This window comes from Crocodylus siamensis, chromosome 3 (genome assembly GCF_052110815.1).
Source record: "Crocodylus siamensis isolate JL-2025a chromosome 3, ASM5211081v1, whole genome shotgun sequence".
NCBI lineage: Eukaryota > Metazoa > Chordata > Crocodylia > Crocodylidae > Crocodylus > Crocodylus siamensis.
The window spans coordinates 228,997,518-229,020,462 of NC_143397.1; the positions used below are offsets into that span (position 1 = coordinate 228,997,518).

At 42.7% G+C, this 22,945-nt stretch overlaps 1 protein-coding gene across 1 annotated transcript in view; it reads left to right on the top strand.

Moving 5' to 3' along the window:
• The first annotated feature begins 1,068 nt into the window (after nucleotides 1-1,068).
• EMC2 (ER membrane protein complex subunit 2) overlaps nucleotides 1,069-22,945 on the top strand; it is a 65,525-nt gene continuing 43,648 nt past the window's right edge. Inside the window, exons 1-3 of the mRNA XM_090040509.1 lie at nucleotides 1,069-1,226; nucleotides 14,547-14,660; nucleotides 17,782-17,846. Of these exons, the coding sequence (XP_089896635.1) occupies nucleotides 1,187-1,226; nucleotides 14,547-14,660; nucleotides 17,782-17,846 (219 nt within the window). The 5' untranslated portion in view covers nucleotides 1,069-1,186. The remainder of the gene's footprint in view (nucleotides 1,227-14,546; nucleotides 14,661-17,781; nucleotides 17,847-22,945) is intronic.

Sequence of the window (22,945 nt, forward strand, 5' to 3'; positions counted from 1 at the left end):
GGATTGTGGGGAGGTGCTAGCAGGGGCTGGGACCAGGCAGAGCTGTAATCTTTGCCCTGCACCACCCTGCCTGCAGGACCCGTGCTGGCTCCAGGGGCATGCAGGGAGCGGATTGTAACTCTGCCCAGGGCCGCAGCCCCGCACTGTCGCTGCTGCAAGATCCTGGGTCTCCCTGGCCTCACCACCCATCTTGCTCCCGCATGCTGCTCCCTGCCAGTCCGCAGCCCCAGCCCAGGCGCCCAGCCACATGCTCTGCCCACACGGGTCCTGCCTCTGAGCTGCCCAGAAATGGAGTCCAGCTGCCATGCTGCCCTGGCCTTGCTGCAAGCTGGGCAGCAGAGCTGGTTGCACATGCCACAGCTGGCGCTGCCCCTTGCACCTGGGGCAAGAGGGACTGAGGGACCTGCTGCAGGCTAGGTAAAAATCTTTCTGCAGGCCCATGAATGACACGTGCCTCCAGCGGCTGGGGGGGCACGGCAGCGCTAAGGGGAGCTCCCACAGGCACCAGCAGCAGGGCATGGGGGAGGGGTGGCGAGGCCTGGTCATCGACCACCCGCTGCCTGCTGGCGGTGGGGGGCACACACGCCTGCACCCGCTGCGTGTGGCCAGTATGCAAGCCCATGGGCCGTAGCTTGCCCACACCTGGGTTCGGTCTTCTAAGCACCTAATTGCTCCTTGGACTTCGTAGGGAATTGCATTTCAGCGCAGAAAACAATTTGCACCGACACTGGGAGGCCACTGAGGTAGGCAGAGGTGGTCAGGCCTGTTACTGGGAGACTAAGTAAGAGGGAGAGATGGGGACGGAGCACAAGCTTTGATGAACACCAGCCGGCTGCCCCCAGCGCTGCGTGCGGAGGCGCCGCGCAGGAGACAAGCCCGGGGAGGGCGGGTCCCACGGGCTGGCTCAGATGAGGACACCGGAGCCCGCGGGAAGGGAAACGAAGCAGCTGTCCTTGCCGCGGCCGCAAGCCAGCGCACAGCCCGGCCCCGGCGCCACTACGGGTAGCACGAGCCCGGGGCGGGCCGCCGCTGCACTGACATCGCCGCGGGGGAGGGGCTCCTCACAGCCCCGCCCCCTGCCGGCGGTGACGACACGGCACACGCAGGCCGCGCTCTCCCTCTCCTCCAATGAGGGCTGCCGTGGCCGCTCGCGCGGGTGACGCCAGGGGGCGGGGCAGGCGGCAAGATGGCGAAGGTCTCGGAGATGTACGATGTCACTTGGGAAGGTAACAGCGGCGCCCGCCCCTCGCGACCCGTCCCCTCCCCGCGCCTTGGCGCGCGTCCCCGAGGCGAGGTGCGAGCCTCCCCGCCTTCTCCTGCAGCGCTGCCGAGACGGGGGTTTCTCGGGGTGACCCCTCTTACCGGGCCGAGCGCGGCCCTCCCGCGTCAGGAGCTGGCCTGACTTGATCCCTGCTCGGTACCCGCTCCAGTGACGGATGTTGCCCCAAGACGTACTCGCCTCGCGCGGTCTCTGGACCGGCTCAGCTGCGCCGGCTGTTTTACACTACCATGCGTCTATGGCATGAACTTCTTGGGCTGGTGCTCCTCGCTTTATCAGATGCCAAAGCTGTGCTGTGGGTGTGTTGCACACACGTGTGGTTAGTCTGTACAGTCCAGATCTACCCCACCTTCTACCTGACTTAAGACTAGCACTATATGTCTCTGATTCAAAGGTTGCCAGGTGTGATATTAGTAGCGTAGCGCCCTCCAATGCCACTGGTACCAAAACTGATGTGCTCCTGGTCGTATACACGCCCTCCAAACCTCTCCAGAGACCACTTTGTTTCTGTTCCTGATTGTGACATCTTTGCAGACCGCACTACTCATGATAATTTCTTCCCAAACTGCCTTACGCGTTCTCTTAGTTGCAATGTTTCAAGCATTCATAACTACAGTTCATACTGTTATGAAACCTGCAAGGTGTCTGGGCTTGGTGCTGACAAATGCAAACTTCATTCTCCCCTCCCCCCAGCTGTGCAGAAATGTATGACTCCCAGTAAACTGGGATTAGTCTACATATAGCCAGTAATTCACATAATTTAGTGATATAGTTTTTCACACAGTCTTGCTGGGCAGGGGAGACGCATCCTGTGTGTCAGTATATCTTATTTTGTTTGGTGAGAATGTATACGTCATGTTTGCAAGAAGAACAATTTTGCCAGTATAAACTGCAGCTACTTGGGGGCTGGGGGTGTTGAGATAAGTATGATAATAAACCCTTTTTACTGTGCACAAGGTCTCAGAAATGGCCAAACAGCTTTAACTCAAACCACCAAATGCGTCCCCTCTTTGCGGCCAAGTGATGCTTCCCCTCTCTGCGGCATTGGTCAGGCCGCAGCTGGAGTACTGCATCCAGTTTTGGGCACCACGCTTCGGGAGGGAAGTAGATGGCCTGGAGAGGGTTCAGAGGAGAGGCGCACAGAAAAAACCTTGTGTGGGAGACCTGAAAAAACCTTGTGTGGGAGACCTGAGCCCCTTCAGCCTCCACAAGAGGAGGCTGAGAGGTGATCTCGTGGCCACCTAAAAACTCATCAGGGGGACCAAGCAAGAAATAGAGGATACAGTGTTTACTAGGGTGCCTGTCTGGGTAACTAGAAATAATGGCCACAAACTGAAAGAGATTAAATTCAGATTGGACAGTAGGAAAAAATTCTTTACAGTGAGGGTTGCCAAAATATGGAATAAGTTTCCAAGGGAGGTGGTGCTGTCCCCTTCCTTGGATGTGTTTAAAAGGAGATTGGACAGACACCTGGCTGGGATCATCTGACCCCAGCACTCATTCCTGCCCAGGGCAGGGGGTCAGACTTGATCATCTAATAGGTCCTTTCCGACCCTAACTTCTATGAAATAAAAGAAAAAGAGATGAAATGTTTCAGTCCACCAAAAAAAACAAAAAACAAAATGAAGAAACTAATACCAGGATATTATTTGTCAGTCTGATAAGAACTGAGAATTATGTGGAAACTTCAGAAGCTCCAACCTGAATTAGGAGTGTAAGTTCGAAAGGGGCAATGCTTCTAAGTTTAAGTGAACATTTCATCTTGTATGTTTGTATCTTCTAGGACCAAGGTTCACTCTTTTTAATAGAAAATGCATGTACAATAATACTTTGGACATTTTCATTTAGCCTTGCAACTTCTTATCTAGAAGTTCACCAGAAGCAATATGTCCTATTTAGGCCAGAACTAAGCTTGAGTTGTCATTAAAGTCTGTTGTTCTGGCTTGAGAAGTAAGAGCTAAAGCTGAGTTGGACAACAAACAAGATGATGTGCAGTAGTTAAGATTATGCATTGGCAGACACCATACACTCTTGGTAAATCATTTTTTTTACCTTTGTTAAGAGTAGGATGCTCCAAAGAAATAATGCTGACTTTCCTGATGCAAACAATTTAAAAAGAAGACATAAAGGAAGTGTTCCTTGAACATAGGGGTCTGTTCATTTTTGCTTGGCTTGCTTTTAGATTGCAGGGAAGGGGAAGAAATGTAGGAAAAGGAGAGATGCTGTAACTTTCCTGCACTAACTTGTGTGAGAGGCAAGGATTTCTTAGGGTGGTATCTTGGACCAACTGTATGGTAGCCTTAGACAAGCTTTCAAATGCAAGGCATTCATCACATTTGTGTGTGGCGCCTGTGTTCTACCTTCTTTACTGTTACTTGTTGGTTGAGGATTCAAACTGAATTGCTGGTATTTTGTTAGGTTGTTAAAGGAATGCTTATCAACCTGAAACTGCTGTATTCACTGAAATCCAAGATAACTTTTAATTTAAGATGACTCCCCATTAATTAGGTAAATAGAGTAATTTGTTACAATTTTCTGTGCATAGAATCTAATTATTGGAGGGATGTTTTAAATTCACATTCCTCCCCACCTCCCCTGAACCCCCCCTCTGTATCAGAGAAAACAAGGGGGTGGCCAGACACCTGTCCCTTTCTCCTCCCCCACCATGCCTATGCCTGCCTTCCGTCCTTGGTGCCTGCCTGCCGCCTGCCTCCCTGCTGCTTGCCCCAGTATGCCTGTGTCACCCCCCTGCCATGTGTCCCCTGTGCCTGTCTCCCCACCCCAGCGACCTGCCTCATGTCTCTTGCCCACTTGCTAGCATTCTGCAGTGGCTTTGGGTGCAGAGCAATCAGCAACAGCCCTGGCGTAGCCCAGCAAGAACCAGCAGCTCTGGTTGGGGCTGGAGCCAGACTTAGAGCTGAAGGTGAGTGGCTTGGGGAGAGGTAGGGGGGAGGTGCAGGCTGTGTGGTCTCCCTTGCGCTTCCCCCTCCTCCACCCCACCGTGTGGTCTCCCCCAGGTACCCACACCTCTACTGGGTGATCTCCCCCTTGTCTGCCACACTGTGTTCCCTTCCCTACCATATTAGTCACCCCGACCTGGGGCAGGTGGCTACTGTGCCTCTGGACCCAGCCCCAAGCCCAAAACAGGCTATGACAGGTGCCTGCCCCAGCTGGTACTCAAAACTAAAGACATGGCTCCCCCCATATTGATTGTGGGGACAGGGGACTTTGTCTTAGATTCCACTGAGTGTGGTACATTCCTATAAGAAAAGTTTATGTCTACATTAATACAAGTTACACCTAAGATTACGTGGGTTTGATTTATGCAAATTTGCTGTCATGCAATGTCCCTTGTATACCTGAAATTCATTATATGCAAGGTAAATTTGCATATATGTGACTGGTATAGGCATGCCCTGCTCTCCCCCAAGCAGGTAAGTCTGAGTTTGTGAGGGGAGGGGAAAGGGCCAGGAGCAGAGGGGAGGGGTGAAAGAAGGGCAAAAGGCCATGGGGCCAGACCCCACTTACCCGCCCCTGGAGAGCCTGGTGCCGCTGCCGGCCTAAGTCTGCAGTGGCCACTGGCCCCAGCCTGCTCTTGTCCGGCTGCAGGTGGCTGCTCACCCCTGCTGCAGCTGCTCTGGGAGCAGCCAATGTAAGCAACTTGCAGATGCTGGGCTGTGCTGTGCCCAAAACTCCCCGGGGCTCTGCTTTCCCTGGGCCACTATGCCCTGAACCACCCAGTGTGGTGCAGCCCAGCAGCTGTAAGCAAGTGGCATGCACCGCTCCCAGGGCTGCAGCGGGGGCGGACAGCTGCCTGCAGCTGGATGAGAGCAGGCTGGGACTGGCGGCCGCTGGAGACTTTGCAGCCCCGCTCACCCCCCACCATGAGTGCTGGGAAGAACCTGGTGCAACCTACTCTTGTCTGGCTGCAGGCAGCTTCCTGCCCCTGCTGCAGCCCTGGGAGCAGCCAACGCCATCTGCTTGCAGCTACTGGGCTCTGCCATGCTGTGGGGTTCGGGGCACAGTGCCCTGGGGGAAGCGAAGCCCCGTGGAGTTTGGGGGATGGTGTAGCTTAATGGCTGCAAGCAGGCAGCATCTGCTGCTCCCAGGGCTGCAGCAAGAGCGGGCAGCCACCTGCAGTGGGGTGATAGCAGGCTGGGGATGGTGGCTGCTGCAGGCTTGGGCTGGCAGAGCACCAGGCTCTTCCTGGCACTTGGGTTGGGGTGAGTGGGACTGCCACCCACTCTGAGCACCATGAAGAGGCTGGTGCTGCCCCTGCTGCACTGCACCCCTCTCCCTGTCCCTTCCCTAGCCCCAGCCTCACTCCCTCCCTGTCTCCTTCATTGCCCTGGGAATGTATCCCTATCTGTTTCATTGTAAATTGGATTCGCTTTATGTGAATTTGATTTATGCACTGTTCCCTGGGAATGCATCTACTGCATAAATCAAGGGAAACCTGTAATTGAAAGGTGAAAGAGTTGAATCTTTCTAGTTCATTTAATACTTTCGACATCACATTGTATACCTCTGATTTTACTGTTTTATTTATAATCAGTCACATTCCCACTAGCATGATGCAACTATTTAAATGCATCAGCGGCGGTGGAGCAGAAATTGAACAGGCAGCAGGAAGGCAGTTGCACACAGGGAAGGGGAAAATGTGAAGACATACATTGATAGTGTTCCTCATAGACCCAGCCAGAAGGCCTTGCTAATTATCAATATAGGAGTGTCTTACAAAAGTCTTTAAGGTAAAATGTCATGTCATGCTTTTGAAGTAGTGCGCTATCAGAAAGTGAAATGAAATTTTAAAAAGGCCAAGTTGATAGATTTCTTATAAATAAAAACACTAGTACGTTATGTAGACAAGAATTCAGGAAAAAAATCCTTAAACTATAAAAACAAACATGCTTGCATTTGCCTTGAAAGAATTTTGGTGTCAGGCACTTTAACTCCTCCCTTGTAAAAACAAACAAACAAAACCCTCCCCCAAAAACAACTACCCACCCCCACCAAACCCCCGCCCCCCACACACGAAAACCAACAACTACTCTTGGGCCCTTCCAACAAAATAGCAACGTGGATATTTTGCTGAGGAGAGGGATACCAGTGCTTAAGGAAACTTATGTTAAGTTGCTTGGTTTTTTTTCCTCAGGTCTTCATGCCTTGCCTTTCAAGTGAAACAATAATAAAGCACTAAACAAAGACATGTTTGTTTTCCAGTTATTAAATTGCCAGTAGTACACCACAGGAAGAGAAGCACGGTGTTTGTATGGGGTTGGTAGCCTACCTTGGGAGGATGTTATGAGTATGATTCATTAGACATTTATTTGTAGCTTGCATCTAGAATATTGCAGAAACAGCTTCTCTGTTGCAATTGAGGAGTAGGATGCTCAAACTATTTTAACTCTTGGGCTTTGTTCATAAGTTTGTACGGTATTCTCATCCCTCCTCTCTGGGATTTGCCTTCACCTTTGGTTCAAAAGGACCATGATTGTTCATTGTCCAAAGTATTTGTCCATTGGAGCATGAAAAAGGAGTGGGAGTAGAAAAGGAGCTTGTCATATTTAATTGATTTCTAAATTGATATATTTCAGTCTTCCCTTCAAGTTAAGCCCATGGTTTGTAACAGTGAATATTGTTTTCTGTGCTGGTAGCTGAGTGAGAATGCTGGAAATGCTGGAGGAAAGCAAGGCCCAGAGAAGGTCTGGTATGGTAGTGAGTGATGGGAGTGACGGGGGGTGGAGAAGGAGAAGGAGGGTGTATGCTCGCATGCTCTCTCTCGCGCCTGCTCTCACGCGCGCGCGCTCTCTCTCTCTCTCTCTCTCTCTGTATTAGGGTAGATTTACTTAAAATAACAAAAGCTTGTTTCATTCTGTACAGGGTGTAAAGTAAAGGCAGTGAAAAATGAGCAAATTCCTGCAGTCTGTTGTAAAAAGGTTCTAGTTGGACTACTTCTTTCCATGCTGTTCTTCCATTGTCCTAGGTGTGTGCTCTAATGATGGCCTATGATTTATGTGAAGGGTGTCACACTCATTTGGTCCCATATGGCAGATGTAGACCATTGGACTTCTTGTGGGGTAGATGACCTACAAGTGGTGGTGGTGGTAGTGCTAACCCTGGGGCTGTCAGAAGCACTTCATCACCACGACTCCAGAAGCCAGGGGTTTGGCACTGTCACCGTTCATCTCTGTCCCCCTCCCTCCACTCCCCTCTTCCCTAATGTCACATTTAGTTGCCAGCAGTGACAAAAAATCCTCATTTTTCACTTGGGGAAGTGCGTAGGGAAGGGGCAGCAATGTTCATCCCTTGTGTTCTGGAGCTTTGCTATTACAGTGGCTCTGACAGTGGTGCCAACAAGCCCTGCAAGCCTGATCTGGCCTGTGGAGGTGTCTCATCCCCCTCCCATGGGAGGTTGTTCACCTCAAGGTGATTTCTGTGTGGATAGGATAGAGGCCTTGCAGTGTGTTCAGGTTGTGCTGTGAACAGGACATTTCAGAAAAGAAGACTTGAAAGTGATTGTGATGTTGTTACTCCTGCCTTCACCCTCCTCCCACTATTTGAGTGTGCTTTTAATTGGGTTGTAAGCTCTTTGGGGCAGGATCTTTTTGTGTGTCTTCAGCAGTAGAAAAATGGGCTTCCAATCCTTAATAGGGTTGTAGGATGCTAATGTCATATGCTATATTGGGTATTTAGCATATATGTGCTATATTGGGTATTTAGCATAAAGTTCCATAGATAACTTAGTTTTTAAATTTTATTTGCAGATTAGGTAAGTCAGTGGCTGTATTTCTATGTTAGCCTGGCATTTAACATAATATGAATTTGAACTGGAGAAAATAGAATACAAAACAGGGAAACATGGATATTTCAAGGAGAAGAAGTGTAATCTGTATATAGCCCTGAAGCTGCATCTGTCTGGAGCAGTTTTGTTAATACATTACACAATAACTGCATATTCTTCCTGGTTCTTCTCAGTTGATGCCTATCATTTTATCCCCATTTACTTTAATCCATCTAACATTTCTTGTGTAAGTTAAGGATAGAACTTTAAATACATTCCTGATGTATTTTCATTAATATGGTTACACCAGAGTCACATTTAGTTTATGAAGGAAGAAAAAAATACTTTGTAAAGTCATCTCAGGAACTGGCTTTGTGCAGTGGGAATTGGGCTGTGTGACTGACATAACTTGAACCACAAACACTGGGGAGACGTTAGAGCAACTGAAACCAAATAAAGTTAGTTGGTTTCATGTGAAAGCTCACACATCAGGTCAGGATTAGATTCTCCAGCTTCACTCGCACAAGAATAGCATTACTAACATCTCGGACCCAGCTAAAAGTAATGACTTTTTTGGTTAATAGTACACACACGTTTGGAGAATTTTTAATGTTGTTTTTGGGGAAATTTTCTTTCCAGTCAATATTTGTCCTGCAGTGGATCCCAAAGCCAAGAAAATGACAACATACTCCCTAAAACTGGCCTCCACAGGAAAGGCAAATTGAAGTACATGCTGCAAGATTTCAAATGAATCTCTCTGCAGTTTCCATCATCTGGCACCAGTTTTTAGGTCACTAATAGCAAATTGCTTTACCATTTACTAGGAGTAAAATCGCTTCACTTAAGCAACTATTGCTTTTTCCTCCCTTTATCTTCTACAGTAAGGTAATTGTAGCAAAGATTTTATACTATGTTTCAGAGCTTAGTGAGGATTGTTAGTAAACAAGAAACAAATTAAACACAGTAGATAACAGACTTGCTTCTTGCAAATTCAGATGCAAGGAAACTTTATAATGAAGTAAGAGCCCTAAATTAATTCTAAAAAGGATAGTCTGCAAACTGAATTTCTAATTAGTGACATTAATAATTTTCAGAAAGTTCCACTTCACTTACTAAAGATGAAATTATAGCTCTTGTGTGTTGGTTAATAAAATGAATTAATTTCTGTCTATAAAGTATTTAGCTCCCTATTTAATTCACTGTTATAATTCTCCGCATATGTTGTTAAAAGTCTGTAAATATTATCTTCCAAGAACTGTTTCAATTTGGTTCTAACTGGTCTTTGTTTTTCATTATAATTGTAGGATAGTGTTCAGTTTACTTGTATTCTGTTTACCAATTTAGATGACTATAAAACTGGGATTACCACAGAGAAGAGTGAAATACTGGAGCATCAGTTTAGGTCACTGTGATCGTTGAGGGATTCTAGTTGGGGGTAGCAGTAACCAGTGGACAAAGCACTGGGTTGGTTTGGTTAGATAACAGGTTTTTTCCCAGCTCAGGGAAGAGAGAAACTGCATGAAAGACACTTGCTCTGCCACTACTAACACTGTACGTTTAAGTAAATTGATTTAATGCTTGCCATTTTTCACGGGAGGGAGAAATAGGAAAATATCTTTCTAAAGGTCATTGAGGAGACCAGTAAATGGAAAGTACTTGAAAAATGGGTGCTGGGCAGTCAGGAAGTGTACGATTCTTGCTGCTTCACTGTGCAACTACAGTTAACAGCTACACCTAATAACATAACCATAGAAAATATGCATGCTAACTGTTGGATAATAGCTTAGCAGCAATGGTCTTAATTTCTTCTTTTGCTTTTATTAATGTCAGGGATATATATTAACCCAAGAGAACTAAAATAGTATGAAAATTTAAAATGTACTGGTTACTGCTTTGATATCCAAAACAAGTGAATTAAAACTGTAGTAAAAGTAGAGTAAGAACAAACTATTCCTTTGGGGTATCCAGTATGTTTCATTTTTCTTTTACCTTCTAGACACAAGCTCTCCAGGCTAAAGACTATCTGAATTTCATAGTTTCTAGGGTCGGAAGGGACCTGAGCAGTCCATCGAGTCCGACCCCCTGCCATGGCAGGAAAGAGTACTGGGGTCAAACAACCCCAGCAAGGTGTTCATCTAGCCTCCTCTTAAAGACCCCCAGGGTAGGAGCCTGCACCACTTCTCTTGGATGTTGGTTCCAGATCCTAGCCGCCCTGACCACGAAGTAGCGTCTCCTGATGTCTAATCTGAATCTACCCTCTGCCAGCTTGTGACCGTTATTCCTGGTCACTCCTGGTAGCACTCGGGGGAACAGAGACTTCCCCAATGCCTGCTGGTCCCCCCTGACTAGTTTGTATCAGGCCACTAGATCCCCCCTCAGCCTTCTCTTGTGGAGGCTGAACAGGTTCAGGTCCCGTAACCTCTCCTTGTAGGGCCTGTCCTGCTGCCCCCTGATCATGCGAGTGGCCCTCCTCTGGACCCTCTCCATGTTGTCCACATCCCTCTTGAAGTGCGGCGCCCAGAACTGGACACAGTACTCCAGCTGTAGCCTGACCAGTGTCGCATAGAGGGGGAGGATCACCTCCTTGGACCTGCTTGAGATGCATCTGTGGATGCATGACAGGGTATGGTTGGCCTTCCTGACTGCCTCCCCACACTGCTGGCCCATGTTCATCTTGGCATTCCAAGATCCTTTTCTGCCTCTGCACTGATGAGAAGGGAGTTCCCCAGCCTGTAGGCATGCTGCTGGTTCTTCCTCCCAGGTGTATCACCTTGCACTTGTCGGTGTTGAATCCCGTCCTATTCTCATTCGCCCACCCTTGCAACCTGTCTAGGTCCGATTGCAGCCTATTCCTCCCTTCTAGCGTGCCCACATCCCCGCACATCTTAGTGTCATCAGCAAATTTGAACAGGGTGCTTTTTACCCCCTCATCCAAGTCACTGATGAAGATGTTGAACAGTGCGGGCGTGAGGACCGAGCCCTGGGGGACCCCACTGCCCACATCGCTCCAGGTCGAAAATGACCCATCCACCACCACTCTCTGGATGCGGCCCTCTAGCCAGTTGGCGACCCGTTTGACTGTGTGGGTGTCAACACCACAGCCCCCCAGTTTCTTAATGAGAACAGGGTGAGAGACTGTCAAAGGCCTTCTGAAAGTCCAGGAAGACTATGTCCACTGCTACCTACATGTCTGTATAATTCTCATGTCTGTATAATTCTCAACATAATGGGTCCATTTTGTTACTAAGAACCAACACTGTGACAAAATGTTCCTAGAGTTTCTAACATTTTGATTTATACATCCATAAATTTGAGTCCTTGACAGTTTAAAAAAAAAGAGAGAGAGAGAGAGAACAAAATAACTTGATGCACCCGTAGGTCAGTTCATATATAGCAACAGTATAAATATATATCCTAGGATTCCCCAAAGTCTAATACCACTATTCCACTATTTTTTATATATATATATATATATAATAGTACATATAGTATATAGTACATATATACATATAAAATAGTACATATATATATATGTACTTACACAGGACACTTAAAGTATAACTGACTTTCACATCTGATGCATTTTAGTAAAAAAATTCAGTAACTTTGACCCCTCCCAACACACACAGCAAGAAAGAAAAACAGTAGCCGTTTACATTGTTTTCTACGTTTTTATCATTTTCTTCAGTATTCTATTCAAATGCTGCACTTTTTTATCTAGCTAACCCGCCTCTCATTGGATTTGCATGACCTAGAATGGTGGTTTTCAACCTTTATTCATCCGCCGACCCCTACAAAAATGTTGAATGGAGGGGGCAGACCCCATTTGAATTGTAAGTGTGGGTATTCACATATGTCTGATTGATCATAGTCATCTTTTGTGGACACTTCAGACATAGTCTTTGGACCCCCAGGGGTCTGTAGACCACAGGTTGAAAACCAGTGGGCTAAAACATTTATTTTTACTTGCTTTCTCATTTTCAATGATCAAGTGATATAGCATACTCTTTTGCTGTTTTTTCCCTATCCTTGCAAATCCTACATTTGGGTGATGAATGGTGGGCACGAATACTGTTAATAAATCGTTTTAGATATTACATTTGAAAAGTATACTGGTGTGGAGATTTTAATGGTTGCCAAGTAAATGAATAGATGAAAATTGGATGACTTGTTTATTTTTTGTGTATTTAACCTGTCAGTTCATGTGAACATTTGTGTTCATTCACATTCTTGCTGTCTAATTTTTAATTTCCAGGGGTCGTCATGTGTCAGGAATCATTTAACATTACTTGTGCACATGAAATGTAACCCTGTGGTGGTTTTGGTTGACTTTCAAAATACAAAATGTAACACAGTAACAGTTTTATGAGGGATCTGAGATCAGTTCTAGTAGATGGAAAAACGCCTATGTTTAATACTGAACTGTCAATTTTATTAACCTGTGTGTTTTGAAATGCTAGGAAAACTGTCAAAATTCAGCCTTGTCAGAGCATTTTTCCCCAAGTGATGTGCATTTAAATATAATACTGGCGCTAATTTTGCATGTTACATTTCCATAGTAAGAAGTAGAATATATAATGTGTTAAATAAACCCCAACTGTGGGACTGATAAATTATATTTTTTGTGTTATATGCTTTAGAAGGTAAAGAAAGACTAGGTTAGTAAAGTCTCTTCCAAGTTTCCTTTTTCAAGATTTGGTCCATAAAAAGTGCATTTTTTTGTTTAAAAAGAAAATAAGAGTGGTATCTGTTCTATTTTAGCTAGGTAGATGGTGGTTTATTTTTGGTAGTTTTCACTTCGGATTCTCTTTGTGCTCTAGAAAGTCCTCATTTTCTTGCTTGCTTTTCATGCTGCATTCTGTCAGAGAAGCAATAGGACACTCCTAGAAATGAATTTTACAGCACTTATTTATTTTTTATTTTTAAATTACTTCTTGTACCTCACAAATGATTTTTTATATTTGTACTAATCTTCTCTTCCGAAGTCCTGTAGAGGAGGTATAAATACAAAACAATTTGGCATTGTTTTGCAAATGTGATAAGTAAATCTGTAAGAATTTTAATTTAAAAGCTCTCACCAAACCTGTTTTCCATAGCAGAGGGTAATGTCATGGTCCTGGGGTTAAATTATTTATTAGAATGCCCAGAAATTTTATCCTATAAAAAGTCTGTAAAAATATGTGCATGCATGCATACATGCTGTCATCTGCTGAATTTTAATAAAGCAGAATTACTTCATCCTTGCATTCAGTGCTTGAGTTTCTTTGCGAGAGCATTGTAAATAATAGTAGATATATTAACATATAAGGTCAGTCATTATTTATTACTATCAGATAGAAAAATAAGAGGAACTATAAACTATAAGAAAGTTTTATTCATGAGGTTATTGAAATATACTTTGAAAGTTTCCTGATAAAGAGACATCATAGTTATAAATTGGAATGATAAAAATACTTATTCTTTTTTTCTCGTGTTTATGATGCTTTTTTTTTCTTGGTAGATTTGAGTAATTCTCAGGGGAAGAAACTTGCTTTCTCTCCCATTGTTCTTTCCATGGTGTCACCTTCCCCCAGTATTGCAGGACAATACAATTCTATAGCAGTAGCTGCTATTCTGGAAGATCTCAGTACTTCACAAACTATAGTCACATAGCAGGCGTTGTCAACTGCGGGTACATGGAAAGGTGTTGGGGGTACATGCGGGTGGGCAGGCAGGGACGGAGTGCTGCCACCCACCATCCCACACTGCTGCCTCCGAGGAGCAGGGCTGGGGGCACAAGGACAGCGGCTCCCCTGTGCAGGCCACACTGGCACTGCCTGGCCGGCTGGACATTGGGGTGGGGGGCGCAGCTTGTATGCAGCAGTTGCCATCCACCATCCCACGCCGCTGAGTGCAAGCTCCCCCCCCCCCCACCCCTCCCCACCCCTTGCGTTTGGCTGCTACCACCACGGGGGGTACACTCCTTAAAAAGGTTGAAAACCCCTGTCATATAGCAACATTAAAATGCAAGCAACTTGTGATTGGAAAGTAATGATAAGCATCTGACCCTGGGAACACCAAAGGTAGTCCTCATGAAGATTTAATATAATTTTTAATATCTATATATAAAGGAGATAGCAGTTTTTAAGGGTTTCTGTGGACTCCCTATATGTTCTTGATACTATTGATCTACGCTGCATGGAAAAAAAAAGCTAGAATAACCTCTGTTGTTAGGTGAATTTCCTTTTCAGGGAGTCTGATTTTTGTACCCTTGATATTTATATTATTAGTTCAATATTTTCTTAACATAGAAATTCAGTAAATTCCTTACTGTTCCTTTGGACAGGATCCATAGAACTTTACAATACTATTTCAAAGTTTCAAGCACTTTTAGCATTAATTAAAATTAATTCCGAAGAACTTTTAGATACTTTCTCATTTGTCAGTCCAAATATTGGCTTTGCATTGCATTGCTCCCTAGCAGTCTTATGTTTTGTTTTCCAGAGATGCGTGATAAAATGAGGAAATGGAGGGAAGAAAACTATCGTAACAGTGAGCAGATAGTGGAAGTGGGAGAAGAGTTAATTAATGAATATGCATCCAAGCTCGGGGATGACAGTAAGTCAAAATTGTTTAAAAAACATTCACTGACTGTAGCTTTTTATTATATGCATCTGGTTTTGTTTATTATCCTCCTGTTCTCCTGTTACAGCCTCCATATTATTTTATTCTTGCATTACCTTTCTGTATGTGCTGTTGTCAGTTACATATATTATTTTCTCAGTGTAATAGTCTGCTAGAATTCCCAGCCCTTGGTTTGCTTCCCAAATATGGGGTGTGGAGGAAGTAGGTGGAAAAAATTATACCTAATTGAACACTTAGATTGGCACACAAGTCATAAGAATACTTTATGAGCATTTGGCAAAGGTTTTTTTATCTAGCTGTCACTCATTGGGTTGTCTGCTCTTCAGAGAGATGGCAAAGAATGCAAAAATATTTTTTATAAGGAGAGGAAAAGTTATTCATTAAGTCATAAGTGATACCATGTTGTAGAAATTAATAAAAAGGCTGTTTTTATTATAGAATTGCAGTTGTGATGCTATAGTTCAGGATGTGCCTGGGTTTCCGTTGTACATAAAATGACTTTTCAGGGGATTTTATCTAAATAATGCTAATTCTCACTGGACAGAAACTTGGCATGCAGTGTTTCAGACCAGAAGGGAATTATTTAGAAATATGTCACAATAATACAATATCACTTTTTTATATAAGCTCAATATAAAACATAAAGGAAGAGAGTTCTTCGGGTTTTCATATAAATCTCATGCAGGAAGTGATGCATGGATTTGTTTTTAATGTTCATTCCTCTTCTTGCATCTTTCCTTTCTATAATTTGGTTAGCTTAATAAATTTTCCTTTTGATTCTTTAATTATTGTCACCCATTCTTCTATGGCTGCTGCTGGCTGTTGCAAATATAGTGATGAAATATACGGTAAAAGTTCTGTTATCCGGTATCTTACAAGCTGGCATGCTCCACTAACCGGTATGCTGACTTGTAAGATAAAGTGCCCACTGTGGCTCAGGGCAAAGCAACCTGTGCTGCCGAGCCCCAGTGGCCTGGGGGCATAACAGGCTGTGCAGGGTTATGCGGGACCTGCCTCCCTGCCCCGCGGGAAGGGGCAGTGATGCCGCGGGAGGGGTGGAGGGATGCCTCGGATGTGGCGTGAGAAGCAGCAGCCGGGACCACTCAATTAACCGTCGTATTTTGTTATTTGGCATCCCCCGTTCCCAGGGGATGCCGGATAACAGAGATTGTACTGTATTTGCTAGCTGAAGTCACAGGGATTCTCAACAAGTCCATCTCTGTTCACTTTTAAAAAGATAGACTTTTTCAAGCACCCAAAAACAAAAAACTGAAGAGAGACATTCTTAAAAAGGTCTTGCATTTGTTTTCTTACAGACCAGAAGTCTTTTAATGTGCCATGCTCCCAGAAACTATAGAGCTGTTTCCCTTACTATGGCATTCTCTCTAGTTTTATCTTGCAGCTTTGCACCTGTAAGTTTTGTTTGACTTTCTTGCAGCGAGAGGGACTTCCAGTGCTCTCCGAAATAAATAGTATATCTCTTGGAGATTAGTCGCGTGGATAAGCTAAACAGCTTTGTATCTAAACCAGATCCTTGTGTAAAATGTAGCAGCCATTAGAGTAAAAGTGTAGGTATAAAAGCTATATATCTAAAGAAGAACCCTGTACAAATGGTATCCCTACTGTAGCTGTTTTAAATGTTCCCCTGTGGGCTAGATAGCGTGGCCCTGTACACTAAATCAGATTGACACACAGGATCAGGCTGCACAAGGTTGGGCTAGTGCATGGGAACATAAGAATATAAGAACTGCCATTTACTGGGTCAGACCATAGGTCCATCTTGCCCAGTATTCTGTGTCACGCAGTGGCAGAGCATGGATGCTGAAAGGGAGAGTGAGCAAGGGCATGGCTAGGGTGTTTTCCACTTCCTCTCCCACTTGCAGCCTCCAGGATTTAAAGGTCCCATGCCCCAAACCTGTGTGGGATCTAGCCTGCAGACTGACCTGGTACTGCTCTTCTAACCTGCAGGGCTGGAACATGAGTATCACTAGTCTAGATCTTTGTTGTATAGGAGTAAAAATGCAAAAAATAGAAGAAATCTAAATCTTTGGTTTTGAAGTCCTGGAAAGTCAGTAACAGAAATTAGGAAGAGATGTACCCTGATAAAAAAATTTAAAAAAATAACCACCTATACAAGGGTTCTTGTCATACACATCTAATACTAGCCACTGCCTGAAACAGAATACCAGGCTAAGTGGACCAGTGGGCTACTTCAGGTGACAATTCTTATGTTCCAAAATAATACTGTGTTCTTTTGGGTAACAGGGTTATTAAATGGAATATTTTGAGCATTATTTTGTCTTTATTCCCATGGCTGGGAAGCAGAAAATCTTTTCTCCTCCTAAGATTTGTTATTTTTATAATAATACTTCATACAAAAATAGTTAACTTTGCAGTATTGGTTTTTTTTTTACACTTTGTGGAAAGCCTTGGTTACTTGTCTTCCTTGTGTTGGAAGGATCCTGCAGCATGCTAAGGGTTCTTAACTCCCATTTTCTTAAATTGAAGGACACCTGATACCTCACAAGGTGCTCTCTGTTAATTTTATTCTTTTTTCCCCTTTTCAGTTAATGTACTGAGGTGTACAGTGCCGTGCACTTATAACTTAGACTTGTTACAAGTCACATGCTTGGCATTGCTTTAATCAAATTATGTATTTGTTTGTGATTTTTAAGTAATTCCTTTGCCTGATGGAAGATGGTGTTATTGATGGGGATTAAGGGCATTGAAACAGTTAAAGTTATTTTTCTTTTGAGTAAGAGTGGCTACTCTCCAGATCTGGACATAGTGCATTTCATAATGTGTTCTGTTTAGAAAACTCTAGATATAATGTTAGGAAAAGCAAAGAATTAGAGCTTTTCACCTTTTAAGATGTCAGGAGGTACTTTATATTACTGAAGGCAATAAAACTGCTTAAATGTACTTGTAATTAATTCCAGCAGTGTGTTTAAAATGTCCTCGTTTCAGTAATGATCTGCAGGAGTGGTAGGGAAAAATACACAGAGACAGAATTCATTAATCTTATTTACATTTTAGGTGTTTCCCATCATTCTGAAAACCAATTATCCACATTTAATGTCTCTTTTGTGTCTAGTTTGGATAATATATGAACAGGTGATGATTGCTGCCCTGGACTGCAGTCGGGATGACTTGGCATTGGTAAGTATTCAAGCTGAACTTTCAATCAAACCTTAGATTTTCTTTTTGGGGATCTGTTCCAGATAGCCCTTTAGACAGTTATAAGATGTTAGGAACTATGTAGCTTGGACTTAAAAAATCTCCAGAAATATGCTGGGAAGCAACTGCCTCTACCCACCCTACTGTGTAACTTTTGTTTAGACAAAGCATGTCTTTTTCAATAGCTAGGAAAATTATTTACAGCGACTCTAATGTGGGTTGAATGTCAGGAATAATATTATTGTTGCCATATTGTACAGAGAATACTTGTTTATTGAAAACCTTTCAAATTGTATCAGTTTTTAAAACACTTTGAGGTAATGTATCAGTGTCATGCATATGAATTTAGTTGCTTGATTGCTATTAACACTGACAGGAGCAATACAGCTAAAAATATGCACAATAAATTGAGAAGGCCAATTTGTGCGATTTAGGCTTTCAGTATTCTTAAAATTTAGTGGTAATGGAAAAAAAGTGGTTGTGTTCTATTTTGCTCTTTTATGATGTATGAAAATGGCATTATAAACCTAAACTTTTTTGTTCTTTGACGATACACCTTTGGTTTTTATTCTTTCATTACCTCTGCTGGTTTGTCCTAGAGAGGAAGAGCTGCCACTGCAGCTACAGTTGGAGTTGTAACCATCAGTGATCACCTCTTCCAAATCTTGCCATCTCTTTGTTTGGAGGGAAAAAGTATTTTGCTGTAAAGAATTTATGGGTTTTCAGTTATCTGATTTTTATTTGGATATATACAAATCATAATGTAAAGAAGAAAGGATTAGGTAGGATTCTAATCACCATTGCTATTGATTCAAAATGTAAATGTTAGTATAAAGAAAACACTCAGCATCTAGGGAGGGGGGAAAAAACTTAAACTATCTCTGCATGCTAATTTTGCTTCCAATGCAAACTCTTCCAGAAAAGCCTGGGAATCTTCTTCTTACTTCTTCAGCAGTCCCTTGCAGTTGAGGATGATTGACTTACCTGTGTCCAAAGATGGCTGATGATGAGGCTTATTCAGGATCACCAGACTCCACTTCATCTGGGACATTTTTCCATGTGGAGTGGATGGCTTTTGATTCTTAATTTGGTATTTTTGACTGCAGTAAAGGTGATCCCAATGGACACTATTATCAAGTCAGGAAGAAATACAGAATACTGTATTAGACAAGCTGTGTTTAGAGCACCTTTTTCTATGGAGTGAGCACGGCTGAAGAGGGGTGCTCAGTCACAGTTACAGCTGCTGAATCACGCTCCTGTCTTGTCCAAGTGCTTGACCTTCTCGTAACTTCCGCCTTTGTGCCAGTTCATGACTAGGAGCTTCTAGACCTCACCATTTTGCTTTTGTCACCATTAGCTGATTGCCAAAGGGCTTGAGGAATGTGCTGGAAAAGCTCTTTTAATGGAAGATGTCTGTATATGACTTCTTTTATTGTGGAGAAGCTGCCGCACGTCGGCTTCCACACAGGTCTTGACAGAACGGGACTTTGACCCAATGACGAGAAGACTAAGATAACTGGGGATCTTGTTCCACTGCTGCCTTCATCTGCCTTAACAGCCATTGAAATTCTAACATCATCTTCCACCTGCTTCTCCATTGAGGACCGGGAGCTGGGCAGGCTTTTCAGGAGGGCAACCATTGCCATCTGCTGTCTTTACCACATCCTGGTGGTGCTGCTGCTGCTTGGTCAGTGACTGCTTATTCATCAGTTACCCCTGCTTATTTCACAGTTAACATTTCCTAATGTTTCACTGTCCACCATCTGTGGACGCACTGGGTAGCAGTACAGCTCTGCCCCACAGAACCTGGAAATGGAACTAGTCTCTACAGTGTACCGCAAAGGCTTCAGCTACTTTAAACCAAGAAAGGAGACCATCCTATAGTTGCTGCACCTTCCAGCACCACCATCTCTCAAATTGCAGGGTGTCAGATGGCAGTTGGCCTTGGTGGAGTGTGTAAATGGATGAAACTCAACAACCTGTATAGAAGAGTTCAAACCAGATTATCTGGTGATCTCTTCTGATCTTGCTTTCTTCATTTTTTTTTTTAAACTTGAGTTATTAATCATTCAACTTGTCATATTTAAAAGACTATCTAGTCCCCAAATATATAAACATAAAGACAGATATCTATCTTCCATCAACAGTCTTCCCTTAACCAAAGTCAGTGTACATAGAAGTCTTTGTTTTTTTCTTCACTTCTTTTCAGTCTCTGATCCTTTGTGTTTGGTCAAGGTTAAGCTTTCGTGTTTCTTCATCTCTAGTTCACCCTTCTTTTTCCTTAGAGCTCTGCTCACTATCTTTTAATTTACTCCAAATTTGTTCTTAACGGTTAACTAGAGTTTCACTATTTAAATATTTAAAGAAGTTTCTCAAACTTTCTGGTTTGGAAACAGGAGAAGATTCTTTTTAGAAAATTTCAAGAATTTCCACCAAATTTCTAAATAAGCATTTTTTTCTTTCTCCCCTGGATAAGACTGACTTTGTAGGACAAGTTTTCGATTATTAAAACTTTCAGAATTTATTTTAAACCAGTCACTGATTTTTAGGGTGTCATTTATTTTCTAACCTTTTGCCGTTGTAATTCTTGCAGCTACTTGAAAATAAGTGGTGAATTTATTATGTTACAGAGTTTTCAGGAAGGTGCAGAAAGGGATTATCTGTTAGCCGGCATTCTGTTAATTCAGTCATCTTGTCTCCCACCTTTTTCCAGAATAGTTTGATTCCTCAGACATGTCTACCATATGTGGTAGAATCTCCTACCTGGCCACACTCCCTCCAACATTTGCCTGTTCCTGTACTATAAATGCATTTAATTTTAAGTGGGGTGAGATACCATCAATACAGGACTTTAAAATAAGTTTCTGTTATTGTTGTATATATGGATATTTGAGGACCATTGTCCAGACATTCTCCCATTCTTCAGTGCTAGTGTCAGTAACCCATTTTGTTATAAGCAATGCATTTTCTTCTGTATAGTTACTTAGAAATTGCTTTAGATACTGATTCCTATGAAATTATAAGAAATTGGACTAAGGTAGTCTTTTATATAAATAGGGATAGTTTAATAATCTTGAATTTCATACACATAGGGTAAACCTGAGTACATGTTATAATATTATATATACCATATTGGACTTTTTGTGAGCTAAGTATACTCCTCGTTCTTGGATACCTCTCCTGTTCCATGAAATAAGTTATTGTCTTGTAATTAAATATGTTATTGTCCATGAAATAAGTTACGGTCATGAAAACAAGTCAATAAGCTGAGAGAGAAGCCTCTGATCTTTCTGGTGTATTTTGGTCTCGGGGGTTTTATAAGAACTTTTTGTGAAGTTTGTACATAGACCAACATGGATAAAAAATGCAAGTTACCACATACTAATAATCTGAGCAATGGTGTTGAATTGAATTTATGGCCTCTTACATTGTGTTGTGTTTCTTATAAGATGTTAAATAAGTAGAATTGCTTAGTTGCTGTGCTGAGCTTAGTGCAAAACTTAAATGTGGTTTTGTTTGTAGTTATTTACTTTAACACCATTTAATTCAAACTAGTTAACATCACACATGGGTTTTTTACTGTAGCTGCAGCTCTGAGTGTGTAAATACCTTTTGGAATCTCTTCTTTTTAGTACTGAACACTTGACAGCTGAGATGCATCTTTCTTAAGGAAAGGAGTTTTTTCAGCTCCAAATAGAGGAATCTTAGATGGTTTTCCACCTACCCATTCATCTCGCTTCATTGCTTTTTATCCTTTTTATTACTGTCATCTCTATTCCACTTGCACAAAATAGCCATGCCAATATTTCACTTAGCCAGCTCCATCTTTTTTACACACATTTGTACTGAGATTACCTGCTGTTGGTAGACACTTACTATAACTATATCTAAGATGGTGGAGTCCATGTTTACCTTTTTTGCCTTTGTAGAATTAAATTACATCTATAAAAAAGAAGAACTCCTCTGCTTATGCATTCTTTATTTCTTCACTGATTCTTTTTTATGATGGGTGTAAATGGAAGTCCAAAACTATAATATAAAGTGTTTGAGGAAACCTACTAACACAATTGGCACCAGACAGTATTTGTACAAATATGGTACACTATGTGAATATGCACTTTTAAAATTATATATCACTTAATAAAATATATCCTAGTGGACATTAGTGGCCAGATTTTGCAAAATATCCATGTAGAGGAGGGAGTGAAAGAATCTGGAGCAGTTAAAAATGTGGCTGGTTTAGTTTTTCTGTCATTCCATCACTGCAGTTCTTTATTTGTAATACTTTAATTTTGATGTTGTCTTTATGGTTTGGATCCCTTATGACCAGCTGTCTCACAGTGTGCATGAGCACTTAATAATATCCAGTGACTTGACCTAATGGAGTCTGTCTTATTCTTGTAAATGCTGTACCCTTATGTCCTGATCCTGTAGTTTTATCTGCGTATGTGATTCCTGTGCCAGCGCAGTCTTATTGATTGCTTTCAGTCTCTTTTTTTGTGTCCCTTGTGGGTTTATGTGTAGTGTGGGTGCCCACCCACTTGGATCCGATTGCTGTTTAAAAATAGAGATTTTTCTTTTGATGATAAAAGTCAGTGCTTTTCCATAGTTTTTACATAAGATTACCCAGATTTTTAAAGATATTCATATGATGTATGCTTTGTATGCATGCTTAATGTGCTGTGATGTACAGGAAGCTTTGTATGACAAATTTTAGTTACGAGCAGAAAACACCCACTCTGAGTGCCACTAAGCCATTCTTTTATTAAGTCAGGAGTTATTCATTAGATGAATTACGTTCTTGCAGACTGGTCTCATTAGATACTTAACAGAATCTTGAAAACATTCTGTGATTATTGTGGCCCCCTGTGACTACATTCAGGGCTATCTCCTTTTGGCCTTTCCCAATTCTTTGTACTCCAAGCAGCTAGGAGGGGTGGGAATGTTTCTTCTTCCTCTTTTCTCTCACACTCAACTTTTCCTTTTGCATCCCACTCTGTCTAGAAAGATGAGGAGGAAAACTTGTGCTTTGAAGTTTGCAAATCAGTTCCATGTTTTGCTACTGAATTTTATATAGGACA